Source organism: Delphinapterus leucas, chromosome 1 (genome assembly GCF_059928025.1).
Source record: "Delphinapterus leucas isolate spDelLeu-1000000601 "Yukka" chromosome 1, BTC_Dleu_Yukka2, whole genome shotgun sequence".
Taxonomy (NCBI): Eukaryota; Metazoa; Chordata; class Mammalia; order Artiodactyla; family Monodontidae; genus Delphinapterus; species Delphinapterus leucas.
The window spans coordinates 145,226,224-145,246,372 of NC_143129.1; the positions used below are offsets into that span (position 1 = coordinate 145,226,224).

General features: G+C 41.8%; 1 protein-coding gene across 3 annotated transcripts in view; it reads right to left on the reverse strand.

The window, feature by feature from the left end:
• Positions 1-17,518: 17,518 nt before the first annotated feature.
• Positions 17,519-20,149, reverse strand: part of TCEANC2 (transcription elongation factor A N-terminal and central domain containing 2) — a 38,643-nt gene continuing 36,012 nt past the window's right edge. For 2 of the 3 annotated variants that reach the window (XM_089922319.1, XM_089922329.1), the window contains exon 6: positions 19,298-19,494. In XM_089922319.1, the coding sequence (XP_089778445.1) occupies positions 19,407-19,494 (88 nt within the window). In that variant the 3' untranslated portion in view covers positions 19,298-19,406. Of the gene's footprint in view, positions 19,495-20,149 lie in introns of all 3 variants that reach the window. The other variant, XM_022575747.2, reaches the window with a different exon arrangement.

Consider the following 20,149-nt stretch of genomic DNA (forward strand, 5'->3'; position numbering starts at 1 on the left):
ATCATTGTTTATATGTTTTATGCATTAAAAAAATACAATACAGGAGTTGATAGTCACTGTGAAAAAAAGTCAGATTGGATTACAAGCCAAAGTATAAAGTCCGTACTCATATCAAATAAATAATAAATAGGGGAGAATTCCAAATAATATAAGTAGATACTCCACCCTCCCCCAGGAGGTGGAGTTTAATTCCCACCACCTTTGAGTAGAGTCTGGACTCAGTGACTTGCCTCTAAAGAATAGAGTATGGAAAGGGAAAAATAGAAAACTTCACAGGGGAGAGACCTGGCAAACTCCACCTCAACCAAGCAGTCAAGGTTAACATCACCAGTGATAAAGTCTGAGGATATCATGTACCCCCGGAAGTGACGTGACAAGAAGGGCACCTCACCTCTGTGGTATTCTTCCCCCAAACGCATAACCCCAGTTTAGTCATGAGGAAATCATCAGACAAAACCAAATTTAGGAACATTCTACAAAATACCTGGCCGGCCCTGCTCAAAACTGTCAAGGTCATGGGAAACAAGGAGAGACTGAGACACTGTCATGGAGTAGGGGAGACTGGAGCGGCATCATGACTAAACGCAACTCAAGCTTGGACTGACTCCTGGAACAGAGACAGGACATGAGGGGAAAAACTGGCGACGTCCGAATGAAGTCTGGAGTTTAGTTAACAGTAATGTATCAATAGGGGATTTTTAATGTTGACAAAAGCACTACATTAATGTATGATGTTAACAATAGGGGAAACTGGGTGAGAGCAGATAGGAACTCCCTGTGCTATCTTTGCAACCTTTTGTAAGTCTAAAATTATCCCCGAATAAAATTTTTTTTAAAAAAATCAGTAAGGAGAGAGCAAGTCCCGCCCCCCCACCCAGACCAGCCCCACTCCATTCAAAGCCTCTCCCTAATTAGGGTATATAGCTGTATACATCTTTTTCTTTTTTCTCTTTTTTTTCAATATATTCCTATAGAAATCGTTTTTTTCCCTTTACATAGACGCATCATTCTGTACATATTATTCTGTAACTTCCCTTTGGCACGTAACAATATGTCTCAGTGGTGTCTTCATGTCGGTACTTACAGACTTGTGCTGTCATAATACAGTAGCCACTGGCCACAAGTGGATACTGAGTGCTTGAACATGTACAGATCTTCCTTGACTAACGATGGGGTTGCTTCCTGATAAAAATACACCTAACCTACCGAACATCAGAGCTTAGCCTGGCCTACCTTAAACGTGCTTAGAACACTGACATGAGCCTACAGCTGGGCAAAATCACCTCACACAGAGCCTATTTTATAATGAAGTATTGAAGAGCTCATGTAATTTATTGAATACTATACTGAAAGTGAAAAACAGAACGGTTGTCTGGGTACTGAATGGTTGTAAGTGTATTGGTTGTTCACCCTCGTGGTCGTGTGGCTGACTGGGAGCTGCGGCTGCCGCCCAGCATCGCAAGAGAGGACCCACCGCACATAACCAGCCTGGGAAAAGATCAAAATTCAAGCTTCAGAGTATGTATAGCTTTCATACCATATTAAAGTCGTAAAATCTTAAGTCAGCCAGTTGTAAGTAGGAGACCATCTGCAGGTAGCCCAAACTGAGATGTGCTCTAAGTGTAAAATGCACATCAGATCTCAAAGACTTGGTACCAAAATAAGAATGTAAACTATCTCATTAATAATTTTTATTTTGATTACATGTTGAAGTGATGATGTTTTGGGTTTATAGGGCTCAAAATCTATTATTGATTTCATCTGTTCCTTTTTACATTTTTAAAGTGGCTCCTGGAAAATTTTAAATTACCTATGTGGCTCACATTATATTTCTATTGTACAATGTTGTTACATAGATCTAAACTCATTCTTTTTATGTGCTGTATAGTATTCCAAAATCTGCATGTACCACAATTTATTTAACCATTCTTCTTTTTTTTTGTTGAATTTTTGAATTTTATTTTATTTATTTTTTTATACAGCAGGTTCTTATTAGTCACCTATTTTATACACATCAGTGTATACATGTCAATCCCAATCTCCCAGTTCATCACACCACCACCACCACCCCCGCCGCTTTCCCCCCTTGGTGTCCATACATTTTTTCTCTACTTCTGTGTCTCAATTTCTGCTCTGCAAGCCAGTTCATCTGTACCATTTTCTAGGTTCCACATATATGCGTTAATATATGATATTTGTTTTTCTCTTTCTGACTTACTTCACTCTGTATGACAGTCTCTAGATCCATCCACGTCTCTACAAATGACCCAATTTCATTCCTTTTTATGGCTGAGTAATATTCCATTGTATATATGTACCACATCTTCTTTATCCATTTGTCTGTCGATGGGCATTTAGGTTGCCTCCATGACCTGGCTATTGTAAATAGTGCTGCAATGAACATTGGGGTGCATGTGTCTTTTTGAATTATGGTTTTCTCTGGGTATATGCCCAGTAGTGGGATTGCTAGGTCATATGGTAATTCTATTTTTAGGTTTTTTTTTTAAATTTATTTATTTAGTTTTGGCTGTGTTAGGTCTTCGTTTCTGTGCAAGGGCTTTCTCTATTTGCGGCGAGCGGGGGCCACCCTTCATCGCGGTGCGCAGGCCTCTCACTGTCATGGCCTCTCATTGCGGAGCACAGGCTCCAGACGCACAGGCTCAGTAGCTATGGCTCACGGGCCTAGTTGCTCCGCGGCATGTGGGATCCTCCCAGACCAGAGCTCGAACCCATGTCCCCTGCATTGGCAGGCAGATTCTCAACCACTGCGCCACCAGGGAAGCCCCTATTTTTAGTTTTTTAAGGAACCTCCATACTGTTCTCCATAGTGGCTGTATCAATTTACATTCCCACCAACAGTGCAAGAGGGTTCCCTTTCGTCCACACCCTCTCCAGCATTTGTTGTTTGTAGATTTTCTGATGATGGCCATTCTAACTGGTGTGAGGTGATACCTCATTGTAGTTTTGATTTGCTTTTCTCTAATAATTACTGATGTTGAGCAGCTTTTCACGTGCCTCTTGGCCATCTGTATGTCTTCTTTGGAGAAATGTTTATTTAGGTCTTGTGCCCATTTTTTGATTGGGTTGTTTGTGTTTTTAATATTGAGGTGCATGAGCTGTTTATATATTTTGGAGATTAATCCTTTGTCCTTTGATTCATTTGCAAATATTTTCTCCCATTCTGAGGGTTGTCTTTTTGTCTTGTTTATGGTTTCCTTTGCTGTGCAAAAGCTTTTAAGTTTCATTAGGTCCCATTTGTTTATTTTTGTTTTTATTTCCATTACTCTAGGAGGTGGATCAAAAAAGATCTTGCTGTGATTTATATCAAAGAGTGTTCCTCCTTAGTTTTCCTTTAAGAGTTTTATAGTGTCTGATCTTACATTTAGGTCTCTAATCCATTTTGAGGTTATTTTTGTGTATGGTGTTAGGGAGTGTTCTAATTTCATTCTTTTACATGTAGGTGTCCAGTTTTCCCAGCACCACTTATTGAAGAGACTGTATTTTCCCCATTGTATATCCTTGCCTCCTTTGTCATAGATTAGTTGACCAAAGGTGTGTAGGTTTATCTCTGGGCTTTCTATCTTGCTCCCTTGATCTATATTTCTGTTTTTGTGCCAGTACCATATTGTCTTGATTACTGTAGCTTTGTAGTATAGTCTGAAGTCAGGGAGTCTGATTCTTCCAGCTCCATTTTTTCCCTCAAGACTGCTTTGGCTACTCGGGGTCTTTTGTCTCTCCACACAAATTTTAAGATTTTTTGTGCTAGTTCTGTAAAACATGCCATTGGTAATTTGATAGGGATTGCATTGAATGTGTAGATTGCTTTGGGTAGTATAGTCATTTTCGCAATATTGATTCTTCCAATCCAAGAACATGGTATATCTCTCCATCTGTTGGTATCATCTTTAATTTCTTTCATCAGTGTCTTACAGTTTTCTGCATACAAGTCTTTTGTCTCCCTTGGTAGGTTTATTCCTAGGTATTTTAGTCTTTTTGTTGCAATGGTAAATGGGAGTGTTTCCTTAATTTCACTTTCAGATTTTTCATCATTAGTATATAAGAATGCAAGAGATTTCTGTGCATTAATTTTGTATCGTGCAACTTTACCAAATTCATTGATTAGCTCTAGTAGTTTTCTGGTGGCATCTTTAGGATTCTCTATGTATAGTATCATGTCATCTGCAAACAGTGACAGTTTTACTTCTTGTTTTCCAATTTGATTCCTTTTATTTCTTTTTCTTCTCTGATTGCCATGGCTAGGACTTCCAAAACTATGTTGAATAATAGTGGAGAGACTGGACATCCTTGTCTTTTTCCTGATCTTAGAGGAAATGCTTTCAGTTTTTCACCAATGAGAATGATGTTTGCTGTGGGTTTGTCATATATGGCCTTTATTATATTGCGGTAGGTTCCCTCTATGCCTACTTTCTGGAGAGTTTTTATCATAAATGGGTGTTGAATTTTGTCAAAAGTTTTTCTGCATCTATTGAGATGATCATATGGTTTTTATTCTTCAATTTGTTAATATGGTGTATCACATTGATTGATTTGTATATATTGAAGAATCCTTGTGTCCCTGGGATAAATCCCGCTTGATCATGGTGTATGATCCTTTTAATGTGTTGTTGGATTCTGTTTGCTAGTATTTTGCTGAGGATTTTTGCATCTATATTCATCAGTGATATTGGTCTGTAATTTTCTTTTTTTGTAGTATCTTTGTCTGGTTTTGGTATCAGGGTGATGGTGCCCTTGTAGAATGAGTTTGGGAGTGTTCCCTCCTCTGCAATTTTTTGGAAGAGTTTGAGAAGGATGGGTGTTAGCTCTTCTCTAAATGTTTGATAGAATTCACCTGTGAAGCCATCTGGTCCTGGACTTTTGTTTGTTGGAAGATTTTTAATCACAGTCTCAATTTCAGTGCTTGTGATTGGTCTGTTCATATTTTCTGTTTCTTCCTGGTTCAACCTTGGAAGGTTATACTTTTCTAAGAATTTGGCCATTTCTTCCAGGTTGTCCATTTTATTGGCATAGAGTCGCTTGTAGTAGTCTCTTAGGATGTTTTGTATTTCTGCGGTGTCCATTGTAACTTCTTTTTCATTTCTAATTTTATTGATTTGAGTCCTCTCCCTCTTTTTCTTGATGAGTCTGGCTAATGGTTTGTCAATTTTGTTTATCTTCTCAAAGAACCAGCTTTTAGTTTTATTGATCCTTGTTATTGTTTTCTTTGTTTCTATTTCATTTATTTCTGCTCTGATCTTTATGATTTCTTTCCTTCTGCTAACTTTGGGTTTTCTTTGTTCTTCTTTCTCTAGTTCCTTTAGGTGTAAGGTTAGATTGCTTAATTGAGAATTTTCTTGTTTCTTGAGGTAGGCTTGTATAGCTATAAACTTCCCTCTTAGAACTGCTTTTGCCACATCCCATAGGTTTGGATCGCCATGTTTTCATTGTCATTTGTCTCTAGGTATTTTTTGATTTCCTCTTTGATTTCTTCAGTGATCTCTTGGTTATTTAGTAACATGTTGTTTAGCCTCCACGTGTTTGTGTTTTTTAAGTTTTTTTCCCTGTAATTGATTTCTAATCTCATACCATTGTGGTCAGAAAAGATGCTTGATATGATTTCAATTTTCTTAAATTTACCAAGGCTTGATTTGTGACCCAAGATGTGATCTATCCTGGAGAATGTTCCGTGCACACTTGAGAAGAAAGTGTAATCTGCTATTTTTGGATGGAATGTCCTATAGATATCTATTAAATCTATCTGGTCTATTGTGTCATTTAAAGCTTCTGTTTCCTTATTAATTTTCTGTTTGGATGATCTGTCCATTGGTGTAAGTGAGGTGTTAAAGTCCCCACTATTATTGTGCTGCTGTCGATTTCCTCTTTTAGAGCTGTTAGCAGTTGTCTTATGTATTGAGGTGCTCCTATGTTAGGTGCATATATATTTATAATTGTTATATCTTGTTCTTGGATTGATCCCTTGATCATTATGTAGTGTCCTTCCTTGTCTCTTGTAACATTCTTTATTTTAAAGTCTATTTTGTCTGATATGAGTATTGCTACTCCAGCTTTCTTTTGATTTCCATTTGCATGGAATATCTTTTTCCATCCCCTCACTTTCAATCTGTATGTGTCCCTAGGTCTGAAGTGGGTTTCTTGTGGACAGCATATATATAAGTCTTGTTTTTGTATCCATTCAGCAAGCCTATGTCTTTTGGTTGGAGCATTTAATCCATTCACATTTAAGGTAATTATCGATATGTATGTTCCTATTACCATTTTCTTAATTGTTTTGGGTTTGTTTTTGTAGGTCCTTTTCTTGTCTTGTGTTTCCCACTTAGAGAAGTTCCTTTAGCATTTGTTGTAGAGCTGGTTTGGTGGTGCTGAATTCTCTTAGCTTTTGCTTGTCTGTAAAACTTTTGATTTCTCCATCGAATCTGAATGAGATCCTTGCTGGGTAGAGTAATCTTGGTTGTAGGTTTTTCTCTTTCATCACTTTAAGTATATCCTGCCACTCCCTTCTGGCTTGTAGAGTTTCTTCTGAGAAATCAGCTCTTAACCTTATGGGAGTTCCCTTGTATGTTATTTGTCATTTTTCCCTTGCTGCTTTCAATAATTTTTCTTTGTCTTTAATTTTTGTCAGTTTGATTACTATGTGTCTTGGCATGTTTCTCCTTGGGTTTATCCTGTATGGGACTCTCTGAGCTTCCTGGACTTGGGTGGCTATTTCCTTTTCCATGTTAGGGATGTTTTCGACTATAATCTCTTCAAATATTTTCTCGGGTCCTTTATCTCTCTCTTCTCCTTCTGGGACCCCTATAATGTGAATGTTGTTGCATTTAATTTTGTCCCAGAGGTCTCTTAGGCTGTCTTCATTTCTTTTCATTCTTTTTTCTTCATTCTGTTCTGCAGCAGTGAATTCCACCATTCTGTCTTCCAGGTCACTTATCCGTTCTTCTGCCTCAGTTATTCTGCTATTGATTCCTTCTAGTGTATTTTTCATTTCAGTTATTGTATTGTTCGTCTCTGTTTGTTTGTTCTTTAATTCTTCTAGGTGTTTGTTTTTTAATTCTTCTAGGTCTTTGTTAAACATTTTTTGCATCTTCTTGCTCTTTGCCTCCATTCTTTTTCCGAGGTCCTGGATCGTCTTCACTAACATTATTCTGAATTCTTTTTCTGGAAGGTTGCCTATCTCCACTTCATTTAGTTGTTTTTCTGGGGTTTTGTCTTGTTCCTTCATCTGGTACATAGCCCTCTGCCTTTTCATCTTGTCTATCTTTCTGTGAATGTGGTTTTTGTTCCACAGGCTGCAGGATTGTAGTTCTTCTTGCTTCTGCTGTCTGCCCTCTGGTGGATGAGGCTATCTAAGAGGCTTGTGCAAGTTTCCTGATGGGAGGGACTGGTGGTGGGTAGAGCTGGCTGTTGCTCTGGTGGGCAGAGCTCAGTAAAACTTTAATCCGCTTGTCTGCTGATGGGGCAGGCTCGGTCTCCTCCCTGTTTGTTGTTTGGCCTGAGGCGACCCAACACTGGAGCCTACCCAGGCTCTTTGGTGGGGCTAATGGCGGACTCTGGGAGGGCTCATGCCAAGGAGTACTTCCCAGAGCTTCTGCTGCCAGTGTCCTTGTCGTCACTGTGAGACAGAGCCACCCCCCAACTCTGCAGGAGACCCTCCAACACTAGCAGGTAGGTCTGGTTCAGTCTCTATGGGGTCACTGCTCCTTCCCCTGGGTCCCGATGCACACCTACTTTGTGTGTGCCCTCCAAGAGTGGAATCTCTGTTTCCCCCAGTCCTGTCAAAGTCCTGCAATCAAATCCTGCTAGCCTTCAAAGTCTGATTCTCTCGGAATTCCTCTTCCCGTTGCCAGACCCCCAGGTTGGGAAGCCTGATGTGGGGCTCAGAACCTTCACTCCAGTGGGTGGACTTCTGTGGTATCAGTGTTCTCCAGTTTGTGTCACCCACCCAGCAGTTATGGGATTTGATTTTATTGTGATTGCACCCCTCCTACCGTCTCATTGTGGCTTCTCCTTTGTCTTTGGATGTGGGGTATCTTTTCTGGTAAGTTCCAGTGTCTTCCTGTTGATGATTGTTCAGCAGTTAGTTCTAACCTTTCTTTTTCTAATGTATATTTAGCTTGCTCCAAAAATTTTGTTATCACAAACCATGTTGCAATTAAAATCTTTGTACTTGCCTACTCTGTGCACATGTAAAACTATTTCTCTAGAGCAGGGGCTGGCAAGCTAAGGCCCATGGACCAAATGCAGCCCACTGCCTGCTTTTGCAAATAAAGTTTTATTGGAATACAGCCATTCCCATTCATTTACATACTGTCTATGGCTGCTTTAGCACAACCAGGGCAGAGTTGAGTAGTTGTGACAAGGACCATATGGCCCACAGAGTCTAAAATCTTTATTATCTGTCCTATTTTAGAAAAGTCTGCTGACGCCTGCTCTAAGAGTTGTTACCAACAACTACAAGAGACATGTTTCAGGCCCAGTTCCCTAGGGAGGAGTCTCTGAGATGGAGATTAGCATACAGGAAGTTATTAGGGGTTGCTCTTGGGTGGTGGAAGGGAAAGGAGCAAGATTAGGCAGAGACCAATAGTAAGACCAGTAGTAGTAAGACCTGGTGCAGTAGTTTTGCCACCGCAGTAGTCAGACCTCAGCTGGTGCCACAGAGCTGTGAAGCCCTGATCCTTCAGAGCTGTGCTGAGTTGGGGCAGTGGAAATAGGCCTTTATAACCCTTAATCAACCTGCCCTGGGGGAGGGTCTGACCTGGGGTGAGGTAACTCTCTTCAGCTGAGGGAATCCCCCGCTAGCTGCTAGCTGAAGGGGAATAGGGTTGGGGGTCTGGGCAGCGTAGGACAGCATCTTCTACAGCCCACAGCTGTGCCATCCAGCCCCACTTCTTCATTTAAGTTCTGGGAGCATCTCTTCCAGGATTCTGGTGGGCCTTTTTTCCCGGGGGAAACTTACAGAGGAAAGTTAGTGGAACAAAATGCAACCCTCACCACCGTGACTGGTCTTGAGACCACAACTGACACTCATCACCTTCCACGTCTGTTATCCATTCTAGATTCCCCTTACCCTTGGTTAGCACCTCTTCTGGTCTCAGTGACCTACATGGTGGCATGATATAGACCCTCCGTCCTGAGACGTCTGAGCCTGTGGTCACCTTATCCGTCTCAGGCCATGGACCCTGCACTTGTCTATTTCCTGTAAGTATTGGGCAAGGGAGTACCAAAGGGATTCCAAATGGATCGACTGAGTACCAAAGACATACCTCCCTGCTCTCCAGTGCTTAACAACAGCCTTACCTCCTCTGGATTATCAGGGTTAATTATGCCTGAAAGAATGGTGACTCTACTTTTTGCGTGCTGGTCCCTTGACACCAGGAGCTCAAAATGCCCAGGTGTCAGACACGGCGAAAAGTTCAAGAGTCATCTTGATGTTTCCCCTGGCTGAAGAGTTGCCTCTTTGGGAACCAGGGCCTCTAAACCTGCAGAACCCAGAGCTGCGGGGACAGGAAGCATAGATGCTTCCTGGGAGTGATGGTAAGCAAGAGACCACTCCTGCTTTCATCCCTTAGTTCCTGGACCCATGTATTCTATAATACCTATTGGAGACAAAGCACTGTGTAATGGTCTTTGATTTAGAATATATGCTGCTTCTAGGAGGACGACATCCTGTCCTCACAGAGTATTGTTTCTGAGCTGGTACCTCAGCCGTGCCTTCTACACATAGTTCCAAGCTGGCAGCTTAAGGATAGTGCAGTATGTGAAGGGATGAGTTGCCTCCATGTCCGTGTGCCCACTGCTGTAGAGTCATGCGAGATCCATGCCAGTAGATTAAACACTCTGTAACCCTTGGAGAGTTACACAGGATGAAGCCCTACAAGCAAAGCAATACCAAGGATATATGTCTATTTCAGTGAAGATGAATCACAGCTCTTTCCAGGGTAGAAGGGGTTTAACATAATCAACTTGTCAAGTGGCTGGTTGTTTTCCTCAAGGGAAGGAAACATCTGAGATTCAGAGTTGGGTTTCGTAACTGGCAGGTTGAACACTTAGCATCGGCAATAGCTACATGAGTCTTGGTGAGAGGGAACCCATGCTAATGGGCCCATACTTGCCCTTTCTCCATGCCATCATGGTTACTCTGTTTATAGGCACCTCTTTTGCCAGCACTGGGGTGGTCTTAGAGGCTGGCTGATATCGACTGCACATACGTGGTTGTTTAATGCTTCTTCTATGGTATACACTGTCTGGTGGGTGTTAACATGGAATACAATGACCTTCACGCTTGGTGCCCATTTCCATAGGTCCATCCACATGCCTCTACCCCAGGTCTCCTTGTCCCCGGTTTTCCAGTCTTATCCTTCCAGATCCCTAACCAAACAGCCAAACCATTCACTGCTGCCCATGAGATCCAGTAATAGTCTAACCTAGGGTTCCTTTTCTTTCTCCAAAAAGTGGACGACTATTCAAAGCTCTGCCCACTGAAACTATTTTCTCCTTCCCTGTCTTTCAAGGACACCCCTGTGTGGGGCCTGCAGTGCAGCAATGGTCTATTTTTGGCTTGCTCACATGTACTGAGCCGACTCTCTCATGAACAGATTTTGGCTTTTTTTCTCCTCCAGCTGGATATAAGGAGCTCCCCAGACAATCACAGGTGAGCTGAGGAAGACACACTGGTGCAAATGTGGTGGGTGACATAGGTGTCTGGGCCACCTTTTCATGCAGCTACCTTCTGCCCTGTGGCCCTGCTGTGCCCAATCCCACTTGTGCCAGGTCTATCTCATGACGAATTGCTGCTGGCCTTGTCTGACCTTATGACTTGGTGGATCTGAAGGAATCCAGCTCACGCTGAGCAGCTTCGGCTGCGTGGTCAACTTGATGATGCGTGGTCAGACGGTCTGTCTCTACCAAAACCCTGCAGCGAACCAGGCCCCACGGCGTGTGGGACCTTAGTTCCCCGACCAGGGATTGAACCCGCGTCCTCTGCATTGGAAGGCGGACTCTTAACCACTGGACCACCAGGGAAGTCCCTGGGAGCTGTGTTTTGAAAAGTGTGTCATTCCTGGCTACAGATGACATGGTCCTGCTCCAGAACCCCAGGGGTCTAGACTGTGACTCTCCTACTAGGCCTTGTCATAAACTCCATAGGCATCTTTTCCCACTACAGATACCTCAGATACCATGGGTTCTGCCAGATCATATGGTCCACACAGCAGGGCTACTTGTCTTATAGCCTAGACCTGCTGCTGAGACCTTTCCCACTCTGGGTCCCCATCAAAATGGGCAACCTCTGTGTTATCCAGTATATGGGATGAAGCAGTATTCCCAGGTATGGAAGGAATATGCTGCCTCCAAAACCCAAAGAGGCCTACCAGGCATTGTGCTTCCTTCATAATGGGAGAGTAGATGCAATACTGTCTTTTACTTCGGAAGGAATGTGCCTGGCCTATCCCAGATGACAGGTCCCTAAAAATTTCACTGATATGTCAGGCCCCTGAAACTTCATAGGGTTTTCTCCCACTGTCTGCAATGCGTGTGTCTCACTAAGGCTTCTGATATACTCGCTGTTTTTTTCTCGTCTGGTCCAATTAGCTGATGTCTTTACACAGTAGATATGTGTGATGTTCTGCAAGATACCTAGGCAGTGCAGGTCTTTCCAGACTAGGTTGTGAGACAGCGGGAGAGTTAACAGTCTTGGAGCAAGACTAAATGTATACTTTTGTCTGTTCCAAGTGAATACGAACTCTGATCTTCCTTTCTGATAGGGAAGGAAAAGAAAAACATTCACTACCTCATTGGCTACATACTATGTACCTGAGAACATGTTAATGTACTCTAGGAAAGATGCCACATCCGCAATTAGAGCTACCACTTGGTTGATCTTGCTGTGGTCCACTGTCATCTTTCAGGATCCATCTGAGTTTTGTAGGGGCCAGACCAGTGAATTAAATAGAGAGTTAAAGGGAACACTATCCCTGCATCCTTTAGGTCTTTAAAGATGGCATTAATCTTTGCCATTCCCTGATTACCAGTGAGGTTGAGCATCTTCTAATATGTTAATTGGCTTATTTCCTCCTTTTGAATTCATAATTCATAATTGTCTGCCTTTTAAAAAATGGTTTATCTGTCTCCTTCACTAGACTGTGAGCTTCCTGGGGTCAGAGACTGTTTTATTTATCCCTTTGACCCTTGGGTTTGGCACATGAGAACTCAGTAAATATGCCCTGAATCCAAGATTTTTTTCTTATTTTTTTTTTGGCCATGCTGTGTGGCTTGTGGAATCTTAGTTTCCCGACCAGAGATTGAACCCGTGCCCTCGGTAATGAAAGCACCGAGTCCTAACCACTGGACCACCAGGGAATTCCCTAAATCAAAGATTTTAACAAGATGAAAAAGTAGCATTTGATTGGACATCCTGGTCTTCTTGGATCTTGCAACCAACCTCCTTAGCTTATGGGTAAAAGCCTATTCCTGGCAGCAATTGTATCATTTTGGTTGATTTAAAAGAAAATACAAAGTCATCCAATCAAATCATCTCTCTTCTGAAACCAAGGCAGTGTCACTAAACTAATCGAAGCTCCAAAGCCTTGTTTTCTGGATGGACTCCCTTCGATAGCAATAATGGGCAGTAACAAACTAAGCCCTTGGCCCATCTGGCTGTGATAAACGCATCCAAAACACATTACAAATCTCAGGGTGAGGCTCTGAGGCCTAAGGCTGTAGCAAAAGAAAACCAAGGTTGACAAGCACAAGTTTAAAAACCTGATATTCTATAAATGAAAGAAGGCCAGCTGCCTGTTCCTTCACCACTGAACACAGTAAATGCATTATCTCAGCTTTCTGCCATTTTTCAAACTTGGGACTCTCTTATGATATCTGTTTGGTCAACTCTAAACTTCATTTGTCAAAAAAAAAAATCTCTCATTTACTGAATCTCAAGTGTTTCTTTCCTTTGTCTTAAATAGTTGTGTTTTTTTTTATTACATTTTTTTCTTAAATATCTGTTTATACAGGAACATTTTTATCGTTTTAAAACACATATCTTATTAGGTCCCTCACCTCCTCAGAAACTTCTCATGGCTTCCCATGATCTGAAGGCCAAAGTCCAAACTCTTTCACAAGCCCTCCAGGCTTTTTTTCCGTCCCATTTCTCTCCATTACTAAGACCCTTATGCTTCGACCACCCATTTTATTTGCCTTTACTGAAACAAGCCATGCACTTCACACCTCTGTGCTTTTGCACACATACTGACCCCTCTGCTAAGATCTCATAACTGCCCTTCGAGATGTGGTTCAAACGTTAACTGTGTGAAGACTTTCTTTCCCTTAGAATGGTGTTAATCACTGCTTTCTCCACTTTCTCAACATTTTAAATATCTACAGTAAACACTTAATATGCTATACTGTAATTATTTTCCTACCTGTCTGTCTCCCCACCAAACTAAGAGTTCCTGAAGGGTAGAAATTGTATCTCATTTACTGCAGTTTCCCCAGAGCCAGTCTAGTCCCTGGAACACAGGAGCTGGGCAACATTTTTTTTGGGGGGGGCAACATTTTTTTGTTGAGTGAATGAAAATAGACAAGCTCCCTACTCCAAAGACCAGGACCTCCAATTTAACGACCACAAGAAAAGGATCAATAAGCTGCTGGAGCAGATTCTAATGGTATATAGTCTCCCAAATTTCCCCTAGCAACTGAACACATTTAGAAACCATATTCATGCCTAGGCTTACAGGCAACTCAGAAGTCCCAGGAACATCTCTCACCTCATTTCACGAGCTGACCCTTTCATTTTTAAGAGGCTGGAACTCAGAGGTGCTTCTTAGTGGGTGGGCAAGCTTGCACAGATGTCTGCAAGCCTCCTTTCCTTCAGCAAGCACTAGAATAGCTCCATTAGTGTTCATGGAAATTCTGCACATGCACCAAGGAGAAAACAGCCACAAATAACATAGTCTGCCTTCCAAATCTCCAAAGCACATCTCTGTAAATCATTGTAGTTTCCAACTATCACCACTGAAGCCTTTCAGCCAGAGAGCAATTTGTCTTCAACTTACTCTGGGTTCCTAAGTTAACAGAACCTTTTGGTTGTTTAAAAATGAAGCTTCCCACTTCCAGTCTCTCTGCCTGCTACAGCTTCTCTTCTACACAGCCCCTTAACCAGAAACTAAGCGCATAGTTCCTGCATGGAATCAGTCCAAACGCCTTCGCCTAGGGCTCAAAAGGCCCTTCAAATTTGATCCTGGTCATCCAGGGTCTGAAACTTGGGGGACAGGGATGGGCTGAAGATACAAACTGGAGTTGTCATCAGCATGTAAAAGATGCCTGAAACCACAAGACTGGATGAAATCAACCTGGGAGGCTATATACAGGCAAATAGACCTGTTTTGTTTTTTTTTTTAACATCTTTATTGGAGTATAATTGCTTTACAATGTTGTGTTAGTTTCTGCTGTATAACAAAGTATAACAAATTGTTTGTATAACAAACAATTAATTAATTTTTGGCTGCTATATGTATATGTAAATCCCCATATCCCCTCCCTCTTGCGTCTCCCTCCCACCCTCCCTATCCCACCCCTCTAGGTGGTCACAAAGCACTGAGCTGATCTCCCTGTGCCATGCAGCTGCTTCCCACTAGCTATCTATTTTACATTTGGTAGTTTATATATGTCCATGCCACTTTCTCACTTCATCCCAGCTTACTCTTCCCCCTCCCCATGTCCTCTTTATTCCTGTCCTGCCCCTAGGTTCTTCAGAACCTTTTTTTTAGATTCCATATATATGTGTTAGCACACGGTATTTGTTTTTCTCTTTCTGACTTACTTCACTCCGTATGACAGACTCTAGGTCCATCCACCTCACTACAAATAACTCAATTTCATTTCTTTTTATGGCTGAGTAATGTTCCATTGTATATATGAGCCACATCTTCTTTATCCATTCATCTGTCGATGGACACTTAGGTTGCTTCCATGTCCTGGCTATTGTAAATAGAGCTGCAATGAACATTGTGGTACATGACTCTTTTTGAATTATGGTTTTCTCAGGGTATATGCCCAGTAGTGGGATTGCTGGGTCATATGGTAGTTCTATCTTTAATTTTTTAAGGAACCTCCATACTGTTTTCCATAGTGGTTGTATCAATGTACATTCCCACCAACAGTGTAGGAGGGTTCCCTTTTCACCACACCCTTTCCAGCATTTATTGTTTCTAGCTTTTTTGATAATGGTTATTCTGACTGGCGTGAGGTGATACCTCAATGCAGTTTTTTTTTTTTAACATCTTTATTGGAGTATAACTGCTTTACAATGGTGTGTTAGTTTCTGCTTTGTAACAAAGTGAATCGGCTATATATATACATATATCTCCATATCTCCTCCCTCTTGTGTCTTCCTCCCTCCCTCCCTCCCTATCCCACCCCTCTAGGTGGTCACAAAGCACAGAGCTGATCTCCCTGTGCCATGCGGCTGCTTCCCACTAGCTTTTCTATTTTACATTTGGTAGTGTATATATGTCCATGCCACTCTCACTTTGTCCCAGCTTACCCTTCCCCCTCCCCGTATCCTCAAGTCCATTCTCTAGTAGGTCTGCATCTTTATTCCTGTCTTGCCCCTAGGTTCTTCTGACATTTTTTTTTTTTTTTAGATTCCATATACATGTGTTAGCATACGGTATTTGTTTTTCTCTTTCTGACTTACTTCACTCTGTATGACAGTCTCTAGGTCCATCCACCTCACTACAAAAAGAAATGGATTAAAGACCTAAATGTAAGGCCAGACACCATCAAACTCTTAGAGGAAAACATAGGCAGAACATTCTATGACATAAATCACAGCAAGATCCTTTTTGACCCACCTCCTAGAGAAATGGAAATAAAAACAAAAATAAACACATGGGACCTAGTGAAACCTCATTGTAGTTTTGATTTGCATTTCTCTAATGATTAGTGATGTTGAGCATAGACCTGGGTTTTGAATCTTAGATCTTCTATTCACTATCCGTGTGACCTTGAGTAAGTTACTAAACCACTGTTGAGCCTCAATTTTCTCACCTTTAATTGGGTATTTTTAAAAATGTCTAGCACAGTGCTGAGCAATCATTATTCCAGCTCCCATAGTCACTAGCAGTGGGAAACTGAACAAGGTACTTCTGCTTGGTGAGCCTCAGGGTCTCATCTGTAGCTCCTGCCAGGTATCCACAAGGCCTCATGGAATGGGTACTCAGCAAATGGTTGCTGAATAAAAGAAGAAATCTAAAAAACTGAAACAATACCTACTAATACAACGAGATGATTCAACAGGATTTTTAAAAAACTATATAAAGATCAATGTAAATGCTAACAAATTATCTTAGAAAAAGTATCTAGCACCTAGAAGGTAGACAATGTTAGTTCCTTTCTTTCTGTCCTTGCTTCTTTTTTTAAATTTCTCTAAAATAAATCTCTGATAAGCTTAATCCATTAAAAGAACAAAAATATAAACATAAATACACACAAAATCATACAAGTATATTCAACATCATTACATTGGCAGATTTCATCTTGATACACTTTTTTCTTCCCCAACTCCTACCTCCTCTCATGCCATCTTCTGACTCCCCTCTCCTCCCTAAGGCAGCCAATGGAAATGACCTGATATATATCATTTCATACATTTCTCTGTGTTCATATAATCCTGTACAAAGACATACATTCATATATAGGATTTTTTTGTTTCCTTTTTATGAAACTGGGTTCTTATTAAAGACATTTCTCTATAAATTTCTTTTTTTTTTTTCACTTAACAATACATCTTGGTCAACCCTTCAGGTCAATGGATACAGCAGTCATTCATTCTTTTTTAAAATTAATTAATTAATTAATTTTTGGCTGCGTTGGGTCTTCGTTGCTGCGCGCAGTCTTTCTCTAGTTGTGGCGAGCGGGGGCTACTCTTTGTTGCAGTGCGCGGGCTTATTGCAGTGGCTTCTCTTGTTGCAGAGCATGGGCTCTAGGCACGCAGGCTTCAGTAGTTGTGGCACGTGGGCCCAGTTGCTCTGCGGCGTGTGGGATTTTCCTCAGACCAGGGATCGAACCCGTGTCCCCTGCATTGGCAGGTGGATTCTTATCCACTGCGCCACCAGGTAAGTCCCATTCTTTTTAATGACTACTCATTGTCAGTCTTCCCCACACACAAATAATGCTGCACAAAACATCCTTGTATGTATTACTTTAGGAAAACTTTCTGCTGGGTCAATGTACATATATGTTTAAATATTTGTAAATATCGGCAGATTATTTTCCAAGAAGGGTGTGGTAATTCATATTCCCACCATCAGTGTATAAAAGTGACCATTTCCCCACATCTTCACCAGAAGTTGGCATTTTATTTTTTAACATCTTTATTGGAGTATAATTGCTTTACAATGTTGTGTTAGTTTTTGCTGTATAATAAAGTGAATCAGCTATATGTATACATATATCTCCATATCCCCTCCCTCTTGCATCTCCCTCCCACCCTCCCTATCCCACCCCTCTAGGTGGCCACAAAGCACCGAGCTGATCTCCCTGTGCTATGCAGCTGCTTCCCACTAGCTATCTATTTTACATTTGGTAGTGTATATACTATGACATATATACTATGTCAGTGCTACTCTCTCACTTCATCCCAGCTTACCCTTCCCCCTCCCTGTGTCCTAATTTAAAATGTTTTCCAGTTTTATCGGTGAAAAATGGCATTGTATTATTGCTTTATTTTGCATTTTCTTGAATATTTTTGAGGTTAAGCATCATTTTTCTTTTTTTTAATATTTATTTGGTTGCACCAGGTCTTGCGGCAGGCAGGCTCCTTAGTTGCGGCTCACTGGCTCCTTAGTTGTGGCATGTGAACTCTTAGTTGCAGCATGCATGTGGGACCTAGTTCTCTGACCAGGGCTTAAACCCAGGCCCCCTGCATTGGGAGAGCGGAGTCTTACCCACTGTGCCACCAGAGAAGTTCCTAAGCATCATTTCTTGTTTATTGGTCATTTGGGGTAAAAATCTGTGATGTATGCAACTTACTGTCAAAAGAGTGTCAGAAAAAAGCTGAGTGTGTGTGTGAGTGTGAGAGAGAGGGTGTCCTTCCTTTTTAATCCATCTCTTCTTTTTCTGAATTTTAAATCTCTCCCCCTTTTTTTTTTTCTGGCCGCGCTGCGAGGTTTGCAGGATCTTAGTTCCCCGACCAGGGATCGAACCCGGGCCCCCAGCAGTGGAAGCACAGAGTCCTAACCACTGGACTGCCAGAGAATTCCCTAAATCTCTCCCTTTCTACTGGCTCCTTCTTTTCAGATTACAAACATGCTCCAGTCTCCCCTAACCTAAAAAACCTTCTTTGGGTCTTGCTATCTCCCTCAGATTCCTGTCCAATCATTCTTTATTTTCACCAACTATACTCTTTCTCAACCCAAAACACTTTTCAGTGAACAAGCCATACCTTTGGTTTTAGGGACAAAAAATCCCCAGTTTATTATTACTTTTTAAAAAAAGCAAATATCACTTACATAATTGTTCAAGCAAGTCTATATACGGGTATTTCATTTGAAAATACATATGTATATAATTTTTCTCCTACAGTAATTCATTTCAAGAGCAATTTCATTATGTATCTTCTACAGAGCCCTAAACCGAGAGAGCCAACATATTCAAATAAACCCCAAGGTGTGGGGATGCTTCAGGACAGTTCCTCATTAGAAGCCTCAGCATGGGGGCTCTGGAGACCAACGCAGGTCTTCCAGGGAGAGCTGAAACGTTCAGATAAGTGAGTTCTGGAAAGAAGGGGTAGTTGGCGGGCTCTGACAGGCTCACCCCTGGGGTAGAGCAAAGAGTACAGACAGGGGAGTTCTGAGAGGCACTGGAGCTATCTAAACTCAGGGGGATGGAACTGAGTGAGCAGCTGTGGTAATTGAGTTTCAGTTACCTGCAGGGTGGCAAAATAAAGTAGTAACTTCATCTGCCTGACACGGAGGAAGTTTAGAGGTGTCCCTGGCATATTCACAGTGGAACTCGTCACCCTTTCACTGTGTGGGGTGATGGCAACCGTACTGCGCTTCCTAGCGCCAGCAAGCGCACATCCTGTTAGGCAGCACCAGCGCACTCCAGCTAATGAAGCATTTCCTGCAGGTCTGTCTCCCAGGGCTCTCTGTATCCTCTGTCTGAAGGAATGGCACCATGGGAAAATTCAGCACCGCCAGCATCAGCCATCGCCCAAACTCAAAAGAGTCTTTGAATGGCAGAGAAAGGCCCATTTTCCTTTCTGCCCAGCCCAGGGTTGGAACCATCCTCAGGTCATTTTTTGTGGGTCTGTACAAACGTGCCGACTGGCAGCGTGCCGTTCTTCACCTGAGCCCGGATTTCAGCTCGATGCTTTAATGTGAAGACCAGGGCTCTCACTGTCCGCCGGTATGGCCCATTAATGAGGCGGGAGCAGAGATGAAACGTTTCCCGTTCAATATTTTCAACCAGTAGGTGATCCATCTGAAAAAACAGCAAAATTATCAAATTAGGGCCTTGCATTGCATAAGGATTAAAAGCGAGAGAGGCTGGGGCACTTTGCTCAGAGGCCTCCATTAATCAACTGAAATTCAAAGACATCTACTTCCTGTCACAAAAGAAACAGGAAGAGCAAATTAATTCCACCCTGGCAATTAAGGAACAAGGCCATGTGCTTTGTGACAGGGACCTCATTCACAACCCCTGCCGGGTGGTAATATTTGCCATTATAACAGGAAACTGGCTTGAACCAAGCAATGGGTTCTGGGCCCTGGGCCCTGTACTTTACCAACCAGGAAACGAAGACCAAGGATAATAAATCAGTATAACAGTTTATGCTTTTTTTGTTGTTTGTTTGTTTTTAAAGTGACTTTTAACCCCTTACAGCATTTTAAAAACAATGGGTCTGGATCCTAATATGTGTGTAAAGCAGTTTATAAATCACTTTTCACATTTACTGCTCACAACTCCTATTATCTCATTTTATAGATGAGGAAACAGGTTCAAAGGTAAAGGAATGCTCCAGATCTTACAACTATTAAGAGGCAGAGTTGGGACTCTAACTCGGAGCCCCCAACTCCAACACCCATGTTTCTTCCCTTTCACCATACTCACTGCCCCCTTAACCTTCTGACAGACC